Below are 21,551 nucleotides of genomic sequence, written 5' to 3'. Positions count from 1 at the left end.
TGTGATGTTTTATGTGTGTTAATGTAATATACATAAATAGGACAGCAAGTATTACTAGTCCAGTATGATTTTGCATGCCGAAATATTTGTCAAAGCAATGATATCACCTAGTGTAAAAGCTACTGCTGTTTGTTTAGGTGAAACTGTCCATGTTTAAAAGCTGTGCAAGAAAGAGATATATATATATATATATATATATATATATATATATATATATATATATATATATATATATATATATATATACACAGTATGTCCTGCCAGTGTGGAATAACATGTGTTTCCCTCAGGGAATACTGCAAAGAGCTGGAGCTGTCCAACAACAACACTGAGTTCCTGCTCAACTTCATAGCTCTGATGGAGAAAGTCACACCTGATTCCAAACAATGTCAGTCTTTCACATGTCACAAATTTTAGTACATCACTTCTTCTGGTATTTGCAAAGGGGCCACATGCACAAAACGATTATCAGTCTACCAAGAGGTTCACCCAAAAAGAAGCCTCCAAATAGGACAAGCACGTACAGTAAAACTACTCTTTTCGACTTTTGCGCTACATTACATATCTTCTGAAGCAATGCAATAGCATTGTGTGAGTAACAGACTGAAATTTAGGCCTTAGCCAATAAAATCTGCCCTCCACCGGAGCTCTCAAATCTCATTTACGCATATTCAGACTTGGACTGTTCTGGATTCAATGCAATTTAAGCTCAATTGACAGCATTTTTTAATAAAAACTATTTAATTCTACCCTTGTTTATTTAAAAAGCCACAAGGTGTAAACATTATACATGTTAAAATGATTTTAGTCTGAGGATATCAGTACATATGTCATCATGTTTTTCTCATCATACCACACAGGTGACAATTTCTTGCTGCATAATCTCATCTTGGATACAGGCATCATAAGGCAGCTGGTTGATAAAGTCTGGAAGACAAAAGATCTCAACACGTATGTTGATATTCAAAACAAATCATTTGATTGCAGATTCACTAGCAGGGCTGGACTGGTAACATGGCATACCGGGCATTTTCCCAGTGGGCCGACACACTTTGGGGCCGGTCAGTGGCATAATGTAAAATGACCCGTCGCGTTATGCAGAACGGACCAAAAAACGGCGCCGTGATATGCAGAAAAGGACAGCGAACATTTCTGAACATTTTCTGTGAAGAGCCGATTTCTCTTCCCAGTCAAGCCCTGTTCACTAGGGACAATGCATAAATGCACCTAGTCGGAAATTACTGAGTGTGTGTGTGTTGTGACTGTCCAGGTATGGCTTTCTGGCTGTCTTTGCGGCTACAGATGGAGGCGTCACACGAGTGTTCCCAAATAAGTAAGTCCAATTCTTTCTCTATCTTTGTCACTGTCGTATTTGAAAAGGCTCTCAGTGTAAAGTTCAGCCTGGCCTCATGACATTTACATGAGCATTGCAACATGCTTCATTTACACGTTTGGCTGCCGTTTTAAAGTGAAATGTCCAGCGGGGGGCGCCAAAACCGAGCAAAATTAGGTTGTAATCAGACAAGGTTATTAAGGTGAATTTAGATGTAGGTTTAAATAAGTAAAACGTACCTCCCTAACCTAAATCTTTACACTAAACCTAACCAATAGTGTCCGAAAAGATAAATGAGGGTTTAACAAAACCAACACCTAACCCTAACTCATAGTCTTAAATGCAAATTCTAAATAAAGAATATGAAAGCACACATTAACTGAAGCAACTTCGTCATTTTGTGTCACTTTTATGCTATTTTCAATTTCGTGCGCTTTGACTGGACTCGAAGTCCAGCGCTCTTTCAGGTGAGATACCAAATCAATGTAATAATATAGGAGTAAATGTGTATATGAATTGTGTATATATTGTTATTCAAATCATGCATTAAAATAAGTGTGTTTTGATATCATAACATAGCGGGGGTGAGTAATAGAGTGAAAAATACGTTTTCGTAAAATCTAAATGCGACAATGAATAAAAACACACAGTTGTTGTAGCGCCTCAAGTGTTTATTTCACCAGGAAACTGCAGCGAAACTTAGAAAGCGGCACGTATAAGTCAGTTTGCAAAAAAGTATATTGAACAATGTTCATTCTATGAGACCAGGTTTGTAAAGTTTGTGTGATTGTGTGTAAATCAGGGCTGCTGAGACATGGGAGGAAGATCCAGAACCATTTAACGCCAGTTATTACCGTCGCAGTCTGGACAACAAGGGATATATCTTCCGAGCACCTTATCGCACTGGTAACTACATTTCTACATTCTAGAAGAAATGGAGATAATTAACCATATATACTGTAGCTGTTGATTTTGCTTAAGATGTAAGATTACGCAACATTGTGAATTTCACAATGATGTTTTTCTTCATGCATTAAACGTTTTCACTTGAAATGATGGCACCTGTGATCGAAAAACAAAACACTATTTTAAACCATAATACTGATGCGTTGAATAGCATCAAGAGTCTAAAAAACATTGGGATATAACATTGAGATATATCCACACTCATCAATATTTTGGACCTTAAGGTCTAATCTGTGGTGTGTTAGATAAAAGTAATTATATGACATATTACAACGTTACTCTACCTAATAAGTGAACTTGGAATTTTAATTTTTTCTACCTGGAAAATTTAGTTTATTAAATTGATATAAGCAATAGCTCCGTTTTTTAAAGCTGCTTTGCTCTTATTCTCCTGTAGCTAATGATGATATACTGAACCCAGAGAACGACACTATCGGCATACTGGTTAGCACAGCGGTGGATATAACCATTGGATCTAGAAACCTCAAACCTGCAGGTAAAACAGAACCACAGTTGTTCAAATAAAACATATAAATGCATGTAATATCGTAAAAACGGCATGTGTTATAAAAAACAAAACAGGCTGTTTTTATCAAAGGGTCAGAGAGATGTTGTAAAATTGTCACAGTAAAACTCATGACTATTATAAATGGACTAAAGTGAAAACCATAAAATGCCACTTTATCTCTTATTGTGTAAATGTTTGGGACAGATCATAATTCACATCTTTATATCTTACACACTGTGTCTGTAAGTTTTGGGTGTAAAGCTTGATCTAGAAGCTTGGACTGACAAATTCAAGATACTGGCGAGCAACCACACTGAAAGCAACCGACAGAGCTCTCAAACGGTAAAATGCACACACACACACGCACATGCACGCTCACACATATTTGCTCAGTAATACACAAACAAAAACTGATTTTCAAAGTAATCAACACAGTTTGGTTCCTCTCCTCCAGTGTGGACCAACCAGTGGCTGTGAGATGGACTGTGAAGCCAACAGTGATGTAAGTCTGCTTCTGTTTCTCCTCATTGGTTTTGTTTGGCAAGGGTTTCTTACATGAATTGCTTAGCAAATTAATTATATTTTGTCATGTTCTATATGTGCATATTATACTTCAGCTAATACTGATATTTACTGTAGAAATCAATACTGATATCCTTCTGTTCACAATTTTCCCAAGCTGTTTCCAAGCAAAGAAATAAAATAAAAAATATATCCAAATGCAGACATGTGTTCATTTTAAGCTCTCCGTCTGTCTTTGCAGGACTTGCTGTGCTATCTGATAGATGATGGAGGTTTCCTCATCATGTCTAATCAGAAAGACCACTGGAATAAGGTTAGGAAGAACAAAGGAAAGCAATCAAATAAAAACTATATTTGCACTTATTTTTCACCATGGGCTTTACTCTGTGGCCTTCTTTTTCCCTCTGTAGATTGGTATGTTCTTCAGTGAGGTTGACCCCACCCTCTTTTACGCCCTCTACAACAACTCCCTCTACAAGCGTAAACAGTCTTATGACTTCCAGTCAGTGTGTGACCCTGTTCCGAGCAGCAACACTGGGGCCGCACCACGTGGAGTGTTTGTGGTGAGGATAGATGAATGGGTGGATTCATTTTTGATGGATGGATGGATATTTGGATAGATGGATGAATTTTTGGCTGGATGGAGGGATTTTTGTACTTTTTATGTTGCAATTGCAGTCAGTAGACCAGCCAATTTTTTTGCTGGATGGATTAATTTTATGGATGGATGGATATACAATATAGTTGAATGGGTTGGATCTTTGAATATATGGATGCATTTTTGAATGGGATGGATGGTTGCATGGATTTTGGATGGATGGATGGATGGATGGAATGTTTGATGATGGATGGATGGATGGATGGATGGATGGATGGATGAATGGATGGATGGATGGATGGAATGTTTGATGATGGATGGATGGATGGATGGATGGATGGATGGATGGATGGATGGATGGATGGATGGATGGATGGAATGTCTGTTGGATGGATGGATGGATGGATGGATGGATGGATGGATGGATGGATAGTTGAATGGGATATATTTTTGAATGGATGGATATTTTTATAGATGGATGGATGGATGGATGGATGGAATGTTTGATGATGGCTGGATGGATGGATGGATGGATGGATGGATGGATGGATGGATGGATGGATGGAATGTTTGATGATGGATGGATGGAATGTTTGATGATGGATGGATGGAATGTTTGATGATGGATGGATGGATGGATGGAATGTTTGATGATGGATGGATGGATGGATGGATGGATGGATGGATGGATGGATGGATGGATGGATTGATTGGATGAATTTTTTAATAGATGGATCGATCTTTGATGGATAAATGGATGCATTTTTGTATGGATGAATGTATGTATGGATTGATGGAAGGATGGATGGATTGATTGTTGGATGGAATGGATGGATGGATGGATAGTTGAATGGGATATATTTTTGAATGGATGGATGGATGGATGGATGGATGGAATGTTTGATGATGGATGGATGGATGGAATGTTTGATGATGGATGGATGGATGGATTGATTGGATGGATTTTTTAATAGATGGATCGATCTTTGATGGATAAATGGATGCATTTTTGTATGGATGAATGTATGTATGGATTGATGGATGGATTGATTGTTGGATGGAATGGATGGATGGATGGATGGATGGATGGATGGATAGTTGAACGGGATATATTTTTGAATGAATGGATGGATTTTTTTAATAGATGGATGAATGGATGGATGGATTTTTTTTATGGATGATTTTTGATGGCTGGATTCATGGATGGATGCAAAATCAAGTGTAAATTTGATAACTAGATGTTTAGCTATTATATCATTCTTCTCTCTATCAGCCAACAATTGCTGATGTGTTAAATGTTGCATGGTGGACATCAGCAGCTGCCTGGTGAGCTTAAATCATACATATGCCCACACACCATGAAAACATATGTCTTATTTACACATACCACATGTAGTAATATTGTAAATATGTGTATATACTATATATGCACACAGGAGTAATGTTGCAATTGTAATTCTTTTTGTTTAATTATGTTGCCTGTAGGTCACTGCTTCACCAAATGCTGTATGGATTTGCCTATCATAGTTGGTTCATGACAGGTTTGTGTGCAAACATGCATGCATTTTAAAGGGTCATCATTTAAGTAAATCAATATGATGATTGATTGTCTGTGTGTGTGTTTGTGTGTAGATGAAGTATATGCTGAGGGATTGGACTCCAAAGAGACGAGCTGTGTGATGATACAGACACAGTTCTACTTCAGTAACATCAACAGCTCCTACAACATACTTCAGGACTGTGACAACTGCTCCAGGTCCGACACACTTCTGTAATACTGACAGCCCTGGATAACCCACTCCTAAGGGATTGTTCTGTCCTGAAGGGGAAAAAATAGATTAACTGATGCATCATAATTCTTTCTCAAATGATTTTTTGGTTGATCCACAAACAAATCAGAATCTGTTCATTTGTCTCAATTAATAAATGTACTTGTGTTTTTTATAATTAACTGCTGATTTCATACATTAATATGTCTGTTTTACAGATTAATTCATGCCAAGAGAATAAACAACACCAACCTGTTGTTTGTTGTGGCTGAAAGACTCTCCTGTAACTCCTGTGAAATGGAGAAACTCTCTCAGATGGAGACAGAATGTATCCTTTTTCACCGAAAACTTTATGGATTTTCATTCATTTTTCATACTTTCTGGAAATATTACATAATCTAAGATTGTTGAAAAGATATTCCTTAACACCCTCCATTTCTCAGACAAAGAAACAAATGCATGTGAGACAATAGCCACAGCCCGGTATAGAAAAGGACCCACAACCTGTTTTGATTACAATGTTTTAGTACGTATACAAGCACTCATGCACCCACTTGAGATTTTAAAGAAACATTCTTTAATATTAACAACTTAATTATGATTGCATGTAGTAGAAACCCAGAATACTGTACTTTTGTCTCTCTTTTACAGGAGAACACATCAGATTGTGGGCGGGGTCACTCGTTCCGCCCCTCCCTCCTCACTTTACTCCTACTACAGCTCCTCCTACTTTCTGTTTTGGTCCACCCCTCTGTTTAACTCATTCTCCTCTCCTTCTCTCCTTCCTTCTTGTCTCCTTAATTCTGCATTTCTCCTTTATCTCCCCGTTGCTCTAGTCATAGGTAATATAAAGTGACTTCCTTCTGCCTTTATATGGAAGCCCAAGCTGTACTGTTTCATCCACTTAGCTTCACAGGTTGTTACTTAGTGACCGTTGCAGAACTTTGATGTCTCCTGCCAATCAAGAGCATTTGTGGGAGGAGCTAAATGTGTCTTTACGAAACAGGAAGCTAAACATGCAAGCAGCCGGCTAGGACAAGCATACAGAAAAGAGACGTGTTGGAAAACGACACAGACTGTTCCCTCACAAAACGGGGTCAAGTTTCACTTAATTCCGCCTCTGAAGGTTGAAGATCAAAGGTCATCCTCATCTTCATCCATTACGGTAACCTGTTTCGCACAGTTACCAGGCTACAGAACATTCTGACGCCGTATAGCTTGCATTAATAGGAAAATAACAGCAAAATAAGAGCAGAACTTTACGTGATCATCAAAAAATATCAGTAACAACTCGAGTATTAAAAACATACCTCCATATATTAGGATATTTAATGAGAAAGGGAAGAGGATATATGTTATTTATTCAATTATCTTTTTTTATTTATGCACTATATCTACTTCTCGCCGAAATGACACTTGTGTGTGGTCTGATTTTTCTAGCCAAATTAGGAGGTAGGAAAACAAAACAAAAAAATGGCTCACATTTGTGAATGAAGTACTCATGTTGAGATAAAAGCGGTATTATAACTCAAAACCATTCTTTCATCACTCATAAAGGGCTTCATATATTTATTATTTAATTTAATTTTACTCCCCAGATCAAAATAGTATCGAAATTTTCACCAGCTCATGATTTTCTGTTTGTTTGTTTGTTTGTTTTGTCTTGTGAACAGCTTATCACAAGGTATACTATATTAATGCCTCAGTAATATAATATCTGCAGCTAACATGTAAAGTGTTCGTTTCTAATTAATCTAGAAGGGATTTGGTCATTAGAGGGATATCGATGGATTGAAATGATATGTGACTATATCTGTTTGCAAACTCTATTTCTATTCTACACGCACAGTTTTCCATAATCTCAGAATGTCTATTGTGCATTGCATTCAAACGAGCACTTCACAACATGCTGATTGTTTGCACTAATGTATTTGTCAGTGAACAGTAATGCGATGAAACCATCATTCTAGTTAATGTGATCACTACTGTAGAGCAGGATAGTTTTATTTTTTATATACATGAGGCCCAAAACACATTTTTCACAAGTATGTAAATGCAAATGCTTTTTAGGGCTGAACGTTTAATGTCAATTATTTCCCTTGCTATTGTAATTGCAATTAATTTAGAATATGTAGTACATGTCAGACGCTGTGATTGGTTACAATGTTCAATGTTCTGCATAAAAATACATAAATAGGTCATTTTGATGCGATTGGAGTAGGCCTAATGAAATGCTGCAATAGACAGTTTTCAGAATTAGTTAATTGTGGCAGCTGTGATTGTTACCGTGATTATTTATTTATTATTATTATTAATTGTGCAGACATCTTATACACAAGTCCGATGTCAGCCGCCATTGCGTTTTGAAATTCGCCAGAACACAATTCAATACGCAGCAAAGGTATTCTTGTATTATCGGCGTAGAATTAGCATAAACCTTATCTTCTATGATCAGTTTTCTTAAGTTGGCTTAAGTTAGTTTATAGCTAGTTATACGAATAATAGCATATCTGTTTTAATGGCACAGACTTTTCAAGGTAACTCTATCGCCCCTTTGAGTGCTTCGGTTCATTACCGCCACATTAACGCGAGAACGCTTGTTACATTTGCATCCGTGTTTGTGTATTTGAGTACGTTTGTTTCAGACCTAAAACATGTTTTAACCAGTTCTTAGAAGCTGTCTGTTATCAACATGACATTATTATTGTTATTATTAGTATAAATGTTAGTAATGTGATGAAATTGCAACAAAAATTATTGTTTTGGGCCTAGTTCCATATCATTCTATTTTAGTTGTGCCTTGTTGCACTTTCACATTGGAAAGCACTGATCATAGATGACGATAATTATAGTGTCAATTCAACATTCCGTATAAGGTTACATTAAGAACCATTTCATGGGCCTTATAACTCTAATAACATACTAGCCTACTGCAAACTGTGCAGTAAACAATTGTAAAAAATAGTATGTGAAACAGTATGCATTATTCAACGATAAACATTTTAAACAGTATGTTGCATTGATGCCAAGTAATCTCATTATGTTGCACATGTAATGCAGTAAGTGGCGTCCAGTTATCATCTTGGACATTTAAAAAAATGGACATAAATTTGCACATTTAATCCAATTTTGTGCAAAATATCTTTTTTGGTTGTCCAATAAAATAATTAGTCAAAAGGGAGATAAAATAACAGTTAATATTAGTTCTGTTTGGAAATGGAAGATCAAGTCAAGTTTTGACAAATGTAATGGGTCATTTGGGTATTCCATTTATGCACACAATATAGATACGGCAGAAACACTATGAGTAGTATGTTTGTAAGCTATTCCGAACATAGACAGTGCCTCCAATCTGGCTGTAGGGCTACAATGTCTTTTTGTGGCCTTATGACTGGCATTAGAATGAGCTTGTGCATTGTAGTTTGACTGACATGAGGGACTGCGTTTTATTTATTTTTTACTTTGAATATTGTTCGAAGCCTCTTAGAGGACAAAGAGGGAATTTATATTCTGAAATAGTTTTATGTTCTCCCATAAAAATGTTTACATTAACTTTACCCATACATTACAAAAATGAACCATGTTTTTACCACAGTAACCATATTTCATCCATGATATTATTAGAAAATTTAAACTATGGTAATATAATCATTCTGCCAAACAACATGGTTACTACAGTTTTACTATAGTAACACAATGGTTAATTTGCAGTAACCATATTTCTATCGGGAAGACACGCAGGCTTGAGTGAAGTTTGAGATGCCATTTATTTGATAGATGTAAAACGGGAGGTAATGTCTCTCTCTTCGGTGTAGGCCCTGTCCGGCAGTCCGAGGGAGTTGTACCCGGAACCGTCAGGAGATAGGAGGCAGGGGCGAGGAGCCTACCCCCCTGCGGGACAGGGCTCAACTGGTGGTGGTGGGGAGGAGGAGGTTGCAGTGTTAGCACACCGAAACAGCAATGTGATAGATTGTGAGCGGACTAATAAAGCATTGGCTTACGTGCGATTGGCTTGGAGTTACCCAGCTAATGATGTGATGATGTACACCTGCTGGGCTTCCCGCTAGAACTACGCTCCACTTCCATTTTTTGGTCGGAACCATGGTTTTATAAATCTTTGTGCATGTACCACAATTAAACCATGGTTTTACTATAGTAAAGCTGTAGTAACCTTATTTATTTATTTTTTTGGTTGAATTATTATAATACCATAGTTTTGGTTTTCTTGTTATATTACTATGGTTTCACTACAAATATCATGGGTAAAATATGGTTACTCTAGAAAAGCGCTGGTGAATTTTCAAAAGGGATGGATAAAGCTATTGCGAGGGAATGCAAAACCTATTGTGAGGGAACGCAAAACTATTTCATTAAATAAATTCCCTCCCTGTCCACTAAGGGGCTCTGAGCCACAGTGTTTGCCACATCCTTCCGATCAGATTTTCTGGAATTTCTCCCTGTGATTTTGTTCAATCCAAATGTAAACAAACCCTGATTAACTCTTTAGAAGCACCTTATACATTTACTTGCATTTACATGCGCTCGGAAGCTTATTTACTGATCCTCAGTCGCACGGCATACTGTTGCCTGGTTTTATTTTCTCATTATCTCAATGGCCATCACCTTCAACAGAAAGGCAGGACATGTGCCAACAAAGACCCATCATATATTGTGAAGCCGTCTTTAGCATTGTCTTGGGAAGACCTGTACATTTGGAGGATCTTGTCACTTACACTCTACAAACATAAAGGTTCCTCAATGGTTCTTTGTAGCACTTTGTGTTCAGCAAAAAACCTCCTTCTCATCAAGAACCAATTTTCGCCTTAGGATGTTTGATGTGAATGAAAATTAGTGTGTCAGTATAGGATCTTCAGATCAATGTATTTTGTATTCTGGGTACTTTGAAGCACCAGACGATAGCAAGTTATTTGCGGAGTCTACAGAGTTTCTCCTATAAAAACATCTTCTCTCATGGAAGAGTCTCATGGCATCACATTACTATAACTACATTTTTGCTAAATGAGTTTTACGTGCCTCGTTCTACGTATCAGTTTTCTGGTGAAATAAACACTAGAGGTGCAACATTGAATTTTATTCACTTTCACTCAAATCACGAGTTTTACGCTTAATTAACACTTCATAAATATGTATTTTTCGTTCCATTCCCCACCCAAAACTTTGGAACACTTTTATTATAACGCATGATTTCAAAGACGACACGTTTTAAAGCCTGCATTGCATAACCAAGTACATTAACAAGCTTATTCAAGTGTGACCAAGTCGCACAGCGGTGCAACTGATAAAGTGTTGGACTTTGAATTTGGAAGACTCGGGTTCAAAACCTGCAAAGACAGCGAGTCGGTACATTATGTGAGCCGAAAGTGTCATAAAAGCACCACAAAATGGCATGGTTGCTTTAACTATTGCGTTCTGTTGTATCTCAAACTTGGAGACATTAGTCTAGAGACATTGGTTTTGTTTATTTAAAACTAGAAAAAAAAGAACAGTTGACTTGATTTTAGCACACCACACCCTCAGTGGATATTTCATCTTGAAACTGCTGCGATACGAGTAATGAACCACGTCATTTTATTTAGCAGACATGTTGCCTGTCACGTCATTTTCAGGCTGCCTTTCAAATTGGGACCTTATTTTAAAGAGTGTGCTTTTGTGGGTGAAATTCTTGCAATCGAATTGCTAAGTTGTGACTGAGTAAGCGTGAACTAGGTGTTAAGAGTTGCAAAACTGACCGCTCTACATCACCTCGATCCATTTTAAGCATCATAATGGAGGTGCTGGTTATAGAGTTCCTTAACCTGTTGTAGATGTGTTTTGTCTGGTTTGTTTGGGGGAGTGTGTTTATGTGTGTTTGTAGGTTTGCTAATGGTTGAGGAAATTAATTGGTGTTTGCTGTTATGAAGTATGTGAAATAACTGTGAAGTTATAAGTACTTTTGAGATTATTGTCATTGTTGGTGTTGCAGGAATGATACACGTGTGGTTTTCACAGAAGTGTCAAACGAATGTTTCATGTACGTCTGTCAACGCAATCCGTGCTAAAAACACTGCATTTAATTCTCTGAACACTCCCTCTGTCTCTGTTCTTAAAGGGATAGTTCACCCAAAAATGAAAATGTTGTCATCATTTACTCCCCTTCATTGTGATTCAAACCTATATGATCTTACGTAGAACACAAAATTAGATGTTCGAGCTGCTTTTTTCCTTTTAATGATAAAATATATTGACCGGAGTCTGTCAAGCTTCGCAAAAATCTTCATAAAAGGCTTTGAAATGACATGAGGGTGAGTAAATGTTGACAGACTTTTAATGTTCTTATGTTCTCACAAACAGATATCAAGATGTATCATGTATTTTTCTTATTTGAGAGGTGAATGTTGCATGTTTGACACTGATGCTAGTGGACACATTTCTATCACTCTGTTTCCTGTCTGAATTTTGTTTATCACCTTTGTACCACCATCAGAACTAATTGATTTTAGAGAAAATTATGCTAATTGTCAGGTTGAAAGTTGAGCCTAAAGTTGTACATATCACTAATATATGAACTTGAATGCAATTCTTATCCTCACAATATCCGTCTACAATATAAAGCTCTTTCCATACACCAAATTGTTTTTTTTTTTTTTATTGAAAACTGAAGACTGTTTTTAGTGTTCGCCCCAATGCTTAATGGCAACAAAACAGAGATTTGTATGATGTGAGAAGTTGAAGGAATGATTCACCTCAAAAAGGAAAGTTATGTCATACTTTTCTTCCCCCTAATGTGTCTGTGAAGTTTCAGCTCAAAATACCCCTCGGATCATCTATTATACCATGTTATAAATGACTCTTTTTGAGTGGAATCAAAAACACGCTGTTTTTGTGTGTATCTTTTTAAATGCAAATGAGCTGCCAGGTGTGGGCGGGGCCTGCTCTAACGTGAAACTAAATTTATTTGACACTGTTTTTGATTAATAGAAATATAAGAAAGAGGAGTGGATGGACTTTTAACATTGTAGGGTGGTTGTGTACACACACTGCCGACTCACATTTATGTACAAACACCATGTAAAAGTGAATTTTGCATATTAGGTCACCTTTACATTTCGGACTGTTTCCCACATAAATTTCTCATATCACTTTGTAATGATGTGAGGGTAAATGATGACAGAATTATAATTTTTGCGTGAATTATTCCTTCAATGTCAAAACTAGCTAAACTTTTCTTTGCCTGACTATGAAAACAATCTGCAATTTTACGAAAGAATGAAAATATGCCTTGTCATTTTTTTGGTGAGTTATATCAAAACGTTGCTACTTTTTATTTGAATATTTCCTTTTATTTATTTTATTTCAGTTTGTTTTTTTGAGTACAGTATGTCATTGTCTTAATACTGGAACACTTCCGATGTACAGGGGCACAGAAATGCCCACATTAGGGAAACACATTTTGGCAAGACACCGCAGTTAAATGATCATGAATGTGCTTGTCTTGTGTCACAATTCCAAGTACACTGTGGATCAAAAGTTTTGTTTTCAAGTGGTCCGAAATATTTGCTTTTTGCCAAATAGTAAAAAAAATAGTATTCATAAAGAAAAGCTAAAAGAGAAAGCAGCTTGCACAAGGGGAGGGGCCTATTCCATACCCCACCTAATGGGAGGAGTCATTATTTTAGACCCTCCTCTGGCCCCTCCCACTCCAAAGCAACATCCTTGTAGGTGCGTTTCCATCAGCGAGACGTGTATGTGATTACGTAGTCTTTAGTCTGGTGCTAGTGACAAATGTGTACAAAAAATATATATAATATACAAAAAAAAAAAGAGAGAAACTGAATTTAACACGAATGAGGTTTAACAATGTATTAACGATTAAAAAATAGAATCACAGTACTGCTGATAATACTCATGAGTGGAGGTCTGATATTATGGTGAGTGTATTTTTCTTTTGTTTGTTTAATGGATCGTGTGTCGGGGGCTCAGTGCCTCGTGTCTGGGTCCACGTTGCTCCATTTTATTTTTTGTACAGACAACAAAAAATGACAAAGGGAAAATTTGTAAAATATTGTGTCTGTGACTCCTTGTAAAATATTTTCAAATTGTTTATTACAGAGAATCAGTTATTAAATAATGTTCATATTTTTACTTCAGTGCACTGTGTAGTGTTTACTTTTCTGATACAATCGGGTCATTGCAGCTTTTCACATAAACACAAATAGATGATTTGTTAAATCACTGGTTCCTCTTTCTGACATATATGAGGCATCTTAAAGGAATATTCCGGGTTCAATACAAGTTAAGCTCAATCAGCAGCATTTGTGGTATAATATTGATTACCACAAAATGGCACTTACAGTGGAAGTGAATGGGGACAATTTTTGAATGTTAAAATACTCACTTTTTCAAAATTATAGCCACAAGACATAAACAATATGCATGTTAACATTATTTTAGTGTGAGAAAATAATTTACTAACCTTTTCTGTGTAAAGTTCAAATTTACAACTTCATTTCCATGATGATGTAATGTCAACAAACCCTAAAATGGCTGTAAAATGTACAATTTAATCAACTTTACAGCTGAAATAATACAAGAGTTTTAACAGAAGAATTAATGTAAGTGCTTTTGTAAAATTATAAGCTTCACATTTCTGCCTTTAACTCCTCCTAAATTGGCCCCATTCACTTCCTTTCTAAATGCCTCACTGTAACCTTGATTTCTATCGGGAAGACACGCAGGCTTGAGTGAAATCTGAGATGCCATTCATTTGATAGATGTAAAACGGGAGGTGATGTCTCTCTCTTTGGCGTAGGCCCCGTCCGGCAGTCCGAGGGAGTTGTACCCGGAACCGTCATGTCCTGCCGGAGATAGGAGGCAGGAGCGAGGAGCCTACCCCCCTGCGGGACAGGGCTCAACTGGTGGTGGTGGGGAGGTGGAGGTTGCACACTGAAACAGCAATGTGATAGATTGTGAGCGGACTTATAAAGCATTGGCTTACGTGCGATTGGCTTGGAGTTACCCAGCTAATGATGTGATGATGTACACCTGCTGGTCCTCCCGCTAGAACTACGGTCAACTTCCATTTCTGCTTTTGTTTTTAAGAAAAAGAGGGATGTTTCAAGTAATCAATGTTATGCCACAAATGCTGTCGATTGAGCATCACTTGTATTGAACCTGTAATATTCCTTTAATTGTGTACTACATTCTTCCAGTTTGTTTAAAATAAGCTAAATGGAAAGAAATGGAGTGGAATTTGTGTTACCTGACTTTGCAAAGTCAAGATAAATCATTATGGTGCAGAAATGTATGAAAATATTATGCTGTCTTAATAATGCATAAACTGAATGTTTAGTAATTCCATCATGCTTTAGACCACACAAAACTAAACCTGCAGAATCCAACACTTGAAAATTACACTGACACTTGACATACAAACGTTGCTGAAAAATATAATTCCAAACTTATGGGAATTAATAATGCTTCAGTTTGATGGTGAGCACTTGCTGTTCGACACCCTAAAATTAACCAATGATTTGTTCAAAAGGCAGCATGCTATGTTACGCATTTTACAATGACTTTTACCACAGGTTTGAGCTGTTATTAGGCATGATGTGAAGCCACATGCGGCTCAATCGATTAGAAATTAGACTTGGAGCTTATGTTTTTAAACTGAATTTATACACCTACTAGCAGTGGATTAATATGGGCTAATTAAATATGCAGATTAGAAGGTGTGGTCATGCAATTTTGTACTCTACTTTTCCATACAAACCATTCTGATACGTATAATTTTATAAAACAATGTCCTACATTATCTTTTTAATGCATTTAAATTTGTTTTTAGCATAGCTTCCTTAAAATAAAGTCATACAATAGCAAAAATGATATGACAATAGAACCAAAGTCCTTCTGGCTCCTGTAATTTAGCCCCATTCCTCTATTGGCTGTATAATAAGTTCATATTTTAAGTTCAATTATGCATAGGCTACTTCATATTCATCAGTTATTGAAAGAATATTTTCAATTGTTCCATTAATGGTCATAGTGCACTTTTACTTCAATGTTCAAAATGATGATCACGACAATGACTGCAAGAAGTCCAGGATTGCCTTATGCCAGGTCGCTGGATCATCAAGGTAACAAGGATGCCCTGCCCCCTTCATTACCACCACTTTGTGATTGGGCAGCTGGCTCAGGTTGCTAAGCGACACTTCCCCAAGCTGAGTGTCCTGATCGCCGTAGACAATCAGCGTTGGGGTCTGAACAGGTACAAAAGGATGAAAGAAAGTTGAATTAAGAGTTCTAGTAATAATTATTTGATTACAGAGTGACATAAGTAGGCTTAAGTGAATACAGCTATTACATGTGGATTTCAGGGTGATTTTGGCCATTGCAAAGCCGATGTGTAGGGGTTTTTAAAGTTAGAAAACAGCTTTTATGTAGTGTATGTAATATGTAGTTCACAGCAAGTAAGCCATTTGAAGGTTCATATATATATATATATATATATATATATACAAAACAGTGTGGGTGTATTGAATGTATGACACTGTGTTCAGTCAAATGATATAGTTATGTACATGAGTGTATTTAGTTACTTTTCATACAGAGTTATTTCACATACACCTGCACACACTCACCTGTATGCTGCTGTACTGTTCTGCTGAGATCATCTCAGTGCAGATAGGAGCCACAGGGATGTAGGCCTTGACCTGCTCGGAGTGCTGGCAGAGGAACGGTAGGGAGTACATGCCGCTGAGAGACGGGCTGATGATCACCACAGGACCGGTCTGCAGACCCTCACACAGCTGCCTGAGGAACACACCTGGAGCCAGCTGACCGACCGGAGCCGGAGCTTCCACAGCCTTCGACTGACCCAAACCTGAGTGAGCAATGATACCGCACAGAAACTGGCTGCTTTAAGACGAATGACAAGTGAAATGTGTCTCCAGGGGAAAAAGGCTGTAATCGGGGTAATTTAGTTCCCAAATCATAGACATGTGTCAAATATGCTGCCCTTGTTAAACCAATGTATTTTTGACAAGTTTGTCGCAAATACTGAATGTGGTAAGTTTGCAGCAACATTTTCCCATATATAAATATACTGTTTATGTGGGTCATTCCTGGGATCCGGTAATATTTCCGTCCCCCAGACTTTTCAAAGTGGTGGTTCACTTAAATTAAATGTTGGAAGCTTTTTACAAGATGCTGATATGTCCATTATAATTCAAAGAATTACTGCATTAAAATAATCTTAATCATAAAATAATGTCGTCTTCTTTTTTATACCAAGAATTTTGTCACGTCCCTGAGGCACTTCACTGAATTTGTACCTAGAACAAAATGTGCACAATGTCTATGTTTGTACTAAATGTAAATATTTATATGTTTTCCTTAGCTGAGAAAGAAATTTTACAAAAAATGCATGATTTTTGTATATAAAAACTAGGCAAAAACATCCCTCAGTCTGAAACAAAGATTATTTAGCAGAGACGGGCCACTTCTATTTAAATGAATGGCATAAATTGGAACACCCAACCAAGATGCTCTGAGCGCCCAACGGTCAACAGTTGTGGAAAGGAAGTTCCGCCTTACATTTAAAAGAGCAAATCGCCTTTTAGATAGAGACATCACCTGTCAATCATATCGAGAATGCATATGCACATTGTGGGTGGCTGTGGCTCAGTTGGTAGAGCGGGTTGGCGGTTCGATTCTCGTCCTACATGACTCCACGTGCAGAAGTGTCCTTGGGCAAGACAGTGAACCCCAAGTTGCTCCCAATGGCAGGCTATAGCCTTGCATGGCACCTCTGACACCATTGGTGTGTGAGTGTGTGGGTGAATGGGACACAGTGTAAAGTGCTTTGGTAACCTCTAAGGTTAATAAAGAGGTGCTATATATGTGCAGACCATTAGCTATACAACTAATACAACGTTTTAGCGTAATATGAGGTAAACACAATTTATGATACCAGTATTGTCACATTTTATTGCTGATATGAAATATGTTCTTGCATCGTAATTGTCACCAGCCATTTCTGTGTTTCCATATTCAAGTAAATAGGAGCTGCACTGGCATGACTGGAAATCGCCTCCTGAGGGCGTTCCAAAGATGGCCAACAGTGGACTGACTTTCTATAAAGACTTTGTCTGAACTCAACCCCGTCACACCAACCATTTTCAGCCTATAGTGCGTTTGGTTCCACCCATGAGTGATATTATTAACTATTAGACATCATTCAGCTTTCTTCAACAGCCTGATGTAGTCAAATCTCAACAACTCAACTCGTCACGTGAAATTAAGATATTAAATCAATACTTTTCAAAACAATATTATAATCCATAAATATATATCAAATGTGTATATTTCATGCATGCTATGTGGTCTCCTGTCCTACACCCAGGGCCGTAGCTAATGGTGGTAACTATTCTAGGGGCCCGCAGGTCCAGGGGGGCCCATAACAAATTTTAAACTGTATTTTTCATATGAAAGTGGCCCAGAGCAATATACAGTCAAGGGGCCCAAATTTCCTTGCTACAGCCCTGCCTACACCACATGAGGAACTGAGCTGAGGAACATCACATTCAAAGTGCTGGATTTAAAAGAACGGTGGAGAAAGTACCGTTTTACTGGCCGAAAAGTGTGTACTTCATCAAATACAGTACTGTGACAATACGCTGTTTCGGACACAGTAATTTGAGCATTCACTCTCCGTGTGGATTCCCATGCAGAGCATTCTGGGAACTAGAAATCTTCTGCCCAGTTTCAGTAAAACAAAACAAAAAATTGTCATGTTGTCCCAGCGCAAATGGATTAAGTAAAGCTGACAAGATATTTTTAGTTTAATCAACTCAGTGCATTTAAGTTCCTTTGGTTACATGAATTTGTTGAGTAATATGAACACGGGAGGATTGAGTAGAACTGACGATAGTGAACGTGTTCAGTACCATGATTTATCAAAGTACTATGGTAATACCTTGTAAATATTATGTAATTCAACCTACATCAAAGTGACATGGTCATATCATGTTTTTTAGATATGTAACATGGCATTTTTGGGATACCGTGCAAATACCATTGTATTTTTATGAGTTACCATCACTGTTACAAACACATTATTTGTTTCTAAGCTCACCTGGCAGGTCTATCGCCACAGCTCGGTGCCCCGCGGCAGCTACGGCCTCCAGAGTCCCGATGTCCCGCCAGTTCTGCGATGAGAAGCGGATCCCGTGCAGCAGTAGCACGCAGAGCTTCGGGCTGCCCAACGCGGGAAGCGCCTGCCGATAATAGAGCGGCTGATCCCCGCAGATCTCCAAACGAACCGAACCGTCAGACATCTGTACCGAACACATGATGATTCACGCGAGCGCCGAAGAACCTTTAGAGCAAAGTTCAAGAGGAAAGCATATATGGCACTTTAGACTCTACGGAAGTCGATATATTTAAACTGATTGAATGAAGTACTGTTAAAGTGTTCTTTTGCATCATGTATAAGCATTAAAGTGCTACTGTACAGTATTTTTGTACCTGGATTTGCGAGTATACACTGCAGAGGTTTGAGAGTCCCGGAAGATGCGTGTCAGTTTTTAACTGTGTAACAGTTTTAACTTTGTAACTTTACTGACCTCTAGTGGCGCTTTGAAGAATGACATCTTTATTTTTATTACATTATCGAATTGAACGACTGATCGGAATTGAACCTATATCGCGCAGGCCTTTGTTAACACATAAATTAAAGGGTCGAATTAAATTTTACATAGCGATTGTTTTTTTTATTATTTCGGGGGTTGTTTCTGTTATCAAGCCATCACAACAGAAGTTATTATGACTTCTTCCGCTAGATTAGTTGTGAAATGGCCAGTTCTGTTGGGTTATCATCATCAACACACACACACATACAAACACACACCCACACTTCTAAACACACACACATACAGTCACACACAAACACACACACACACACATTAAGACTCACACACTTCCAAACACACACATACAAACACACACCCACACTTCTAAACACACACACATACAGTCACACACAAACACACACACACACACACACACACACACACATTAAGACTCACACACTTCCAAACACACACACATACAGTCACACACAAACACACACACACACACACACACATTAAGACTCACACACTTCCAAACACACACACATACAGTCACACACAAACACACACACACATACAAACACACACCCACACTTCTAAACACACACACATGCAGTCACACACATACACACACACACACACATTAAGACTCACACACTTCCAAACACACACACATACAGTCACACACAAACACACACACACATTAAGACTCACACACTTCCAAACACACACACAAACACACACACACATTAAGACTCACACACTTCCAAACACACACACATGCAGTCACACACATACACACACACACACATTAAGACTCACACACTTCCAAACACACACACATACACATACAAACACACACCCACACTTCTAAACACACACACATGCAGTCACACACATACACACACACACACATTAAGACTCACACACTTCTAAACACACACACATACAGTCACACACAAACACACACACACATTAAGACTCACACACTTACAAGCACACACACATACAGTCACACACCAACACACACACACATACAAACACACACCCACACTTCTAAACACATACAGTCACACACAAACACACACACACATTAAGACTCACACACTTACAAGCACACACACATACAGTCACACACAAACACACACACACATACAAACACACACCCACACTTCTAAACACATACAGTCACACACACACACATAAAGACTCACACACTTCTAAACACACACATATACAGTCACACACAAACACACACACAAAGACTCACACACTTCCAAACACACACACACATACATAGTCACACACAACACACACACACACATAAAGACTCACACACTTCCAAACACACACACATACATGTCACACACACACACACACACACATAAAGACTCACGCACTCACACATATACACACACTTACAAGCACACACACACCCACACATACCTATAATTACAAATAAACACACAATTACAAGCACACACACATCCAAACAAACAGACTCACACACACCCACACTTACAAGCACACACTCACACTAACATACAAACACACTCACACACAAAGACAGGTCAAACAGACTCAAAGTCTCTCTCAATGAGCTCTTCTGCTGGAGTAAAGCATACCATGATTTTTCTCTTCTTTCTGTCAGCTCTGCAGTTCATGGTAAGATCAGTGCTCACATATTTATCCATTTCTACTCACATAATCTCTTCTCTTTTGCAGTAAATATTGTTGTAATCATTTGGGGTAGATCTGTTCATATCAGAGGCTTTTCGGGCCCTCACGGCCAGACTGTGTAACAGCTTCTTCCCCCAAGCCATCAGACTCCTGAATACTCAGAGACTGGTTTGACACACACACACGTGTCCTGAGTTGCACTTTAATTATTGTCACTTTATAACTGGCTGCTACCTCAATAACTGCTATGTGCGTAGAACACTATCTCATAGTATGTTATGTTTACATTTGGCATATTTACAAACTGTCATGTTTTTGCACTACTGAGTACTGGTCTCTCACTGTGCCTATTGTCCTGTTCCTTTTAAGTAATTATTGTACTGTCCCATACTTTTTGCACACGTTTGCATGTGCACTTTATATAGGTATGTTATTTAGTCTGTGTAGTCTCATGTGGTCCTGTGTTGGTCCTTTGTTGTTTTTATGTAGCACCATGGTCCTGGAGGAACGTTGTCTCGTTTTGCTGTGTACTGTACTAACTGTATAT

The 21,551-nt window shown here is 38.0% G+C and overlaps 2 protein-coding genes across 2 annotated transcripts in view; one reads left to right on the top strand and one right to left on the bottom strand.

Moving 5' to 3' along the window:
* The window catches only part of LOC127654421 (voltage-dependent calcium channel subunit alpha-2/delta-2-like), a 282,058-nt gene extending 275,117 nt beyond the window's left edge, over positions 1-6,941 (top strand). The window contains exons 24-38 of the mRNA XM_052141606.1: positions 291-388; positions 861-951; positions 1,271-1,333; positions 2,136-2,239; positions 2,697-2,795; positions 3,055-3,149; positions 3,262-3,309; positions 3,571-3,642; positions 3,740-3,892; positions 5,201-5,253; positions 5,413-5,468; positions 5,560-5,683; positions 5,915-6,024; positions 6,140-6,222; positions 6,348-6,941. Coding sequence (XP_051997566.1) covers positions 291-388; positions 861-951; positions 1,271-1,333; positions 2,136-2,239; positions 2,697-2,795; positions 3,055-3,149; positions 3,262-3,309; positions 3,571-3,642; positions 3,740-3,892; positions 5,201-5,253; positions 5,413-5,468; positions 5,560-5,683; positions 5,915-6,024; positions 6,140-6,222; positions 6,348-6,455 — 1,357 coding nt within the window. The 3' untranslated portion in view covers positions 6,456-6,941. The remainder of the gene's footprint in view (positions 1-290; positions 389-860; positions 952-1,270; positions 1,334-2,135; positions 2,240-2,696; positions 2,796-3,054; positions 3,150-3,261; positions 3,310-3,570; positions 3,643-3,739; positions 3,893-5,200; positions 5,254-5,412; positions 5,469-5,559; positions 5,684-5,914; positions 6,025-6,139; positions 6,223-6,347) is intronic.
* A 623-nt stretch (positions 6,942-7,564) lies between these two features.
* On the bottom strand, positions 7,565-19,284 carry LOC127654443 (putative protein-lysine deacylase ABHD14B). The gene is made up of 4 exons (XM_052141642.1): positions 19,221-19,284; positions 18,829-19,071; positions 16,334-16,575; positions 7,565-15,952 (listed from the first exon to the last, which is right to left on the bottom strand). Exons 2-4 carry the CDS (start codon positions 19,043-19,045, stop codon positions 15,770-15,772), a joined length of 642 nt encoding a protein of 213 aa, XP_051997602.1. The 5' UTR covers positions 19,046-19,071; positions 19,221-19,284; the 3' UTR covers positions 7,565-15,769.
* Positions 19,285-21,551: the final 2,267 nt, after the last annotated feature.

The sequence above is a fragment of the Xyrauchen texanus genome, chromosome 13 (genome assembly GCF_025860055.1).
Source record: "Xyrauchen texanus isolate HMW12.3.18 chromosome 13, RBS_HiC_50CHRs, whole genome shotgun sequence".
Taxonomy (NCBI): Eukaryota; Metazoa; Chordata; class Actinopteri; order Cypriniformes; family Catostomidae; genus Xyrauchen; species Xyrauchen texanus.
This window is presented reverse-complemented; position numbering and strand designations above follow the sequence as displayed.

What these genes read in the sequence shown, in the direction of transcription:
- LOC127654443 (XM_052141642.1), bottom strand. Translation starts at nt 19,045, where the DNA reads ATGTGTTCGGTACAGATGTCTGACGGTTCGGTTCGTTTGGAGATCTGC. An exon ending in TGTGGCGATAGACCTGCCAG is followed by an intron (nt 16,576 to 18,828) that starts GTGAGCTTAGAA and finishes TTGCTCACTCAG; the next exon opens with GTTTGGGTCAGTCGAAGGCT. An exon ending in AACAGTACAGCAGCATACAG is followed by an intron (nt 15,953 to 16,333) that starts GTGAGTGTGTGC and finishes GTACCTGTTCAG; the next exon opens with ACCCCAACGCTGATTGTCTA.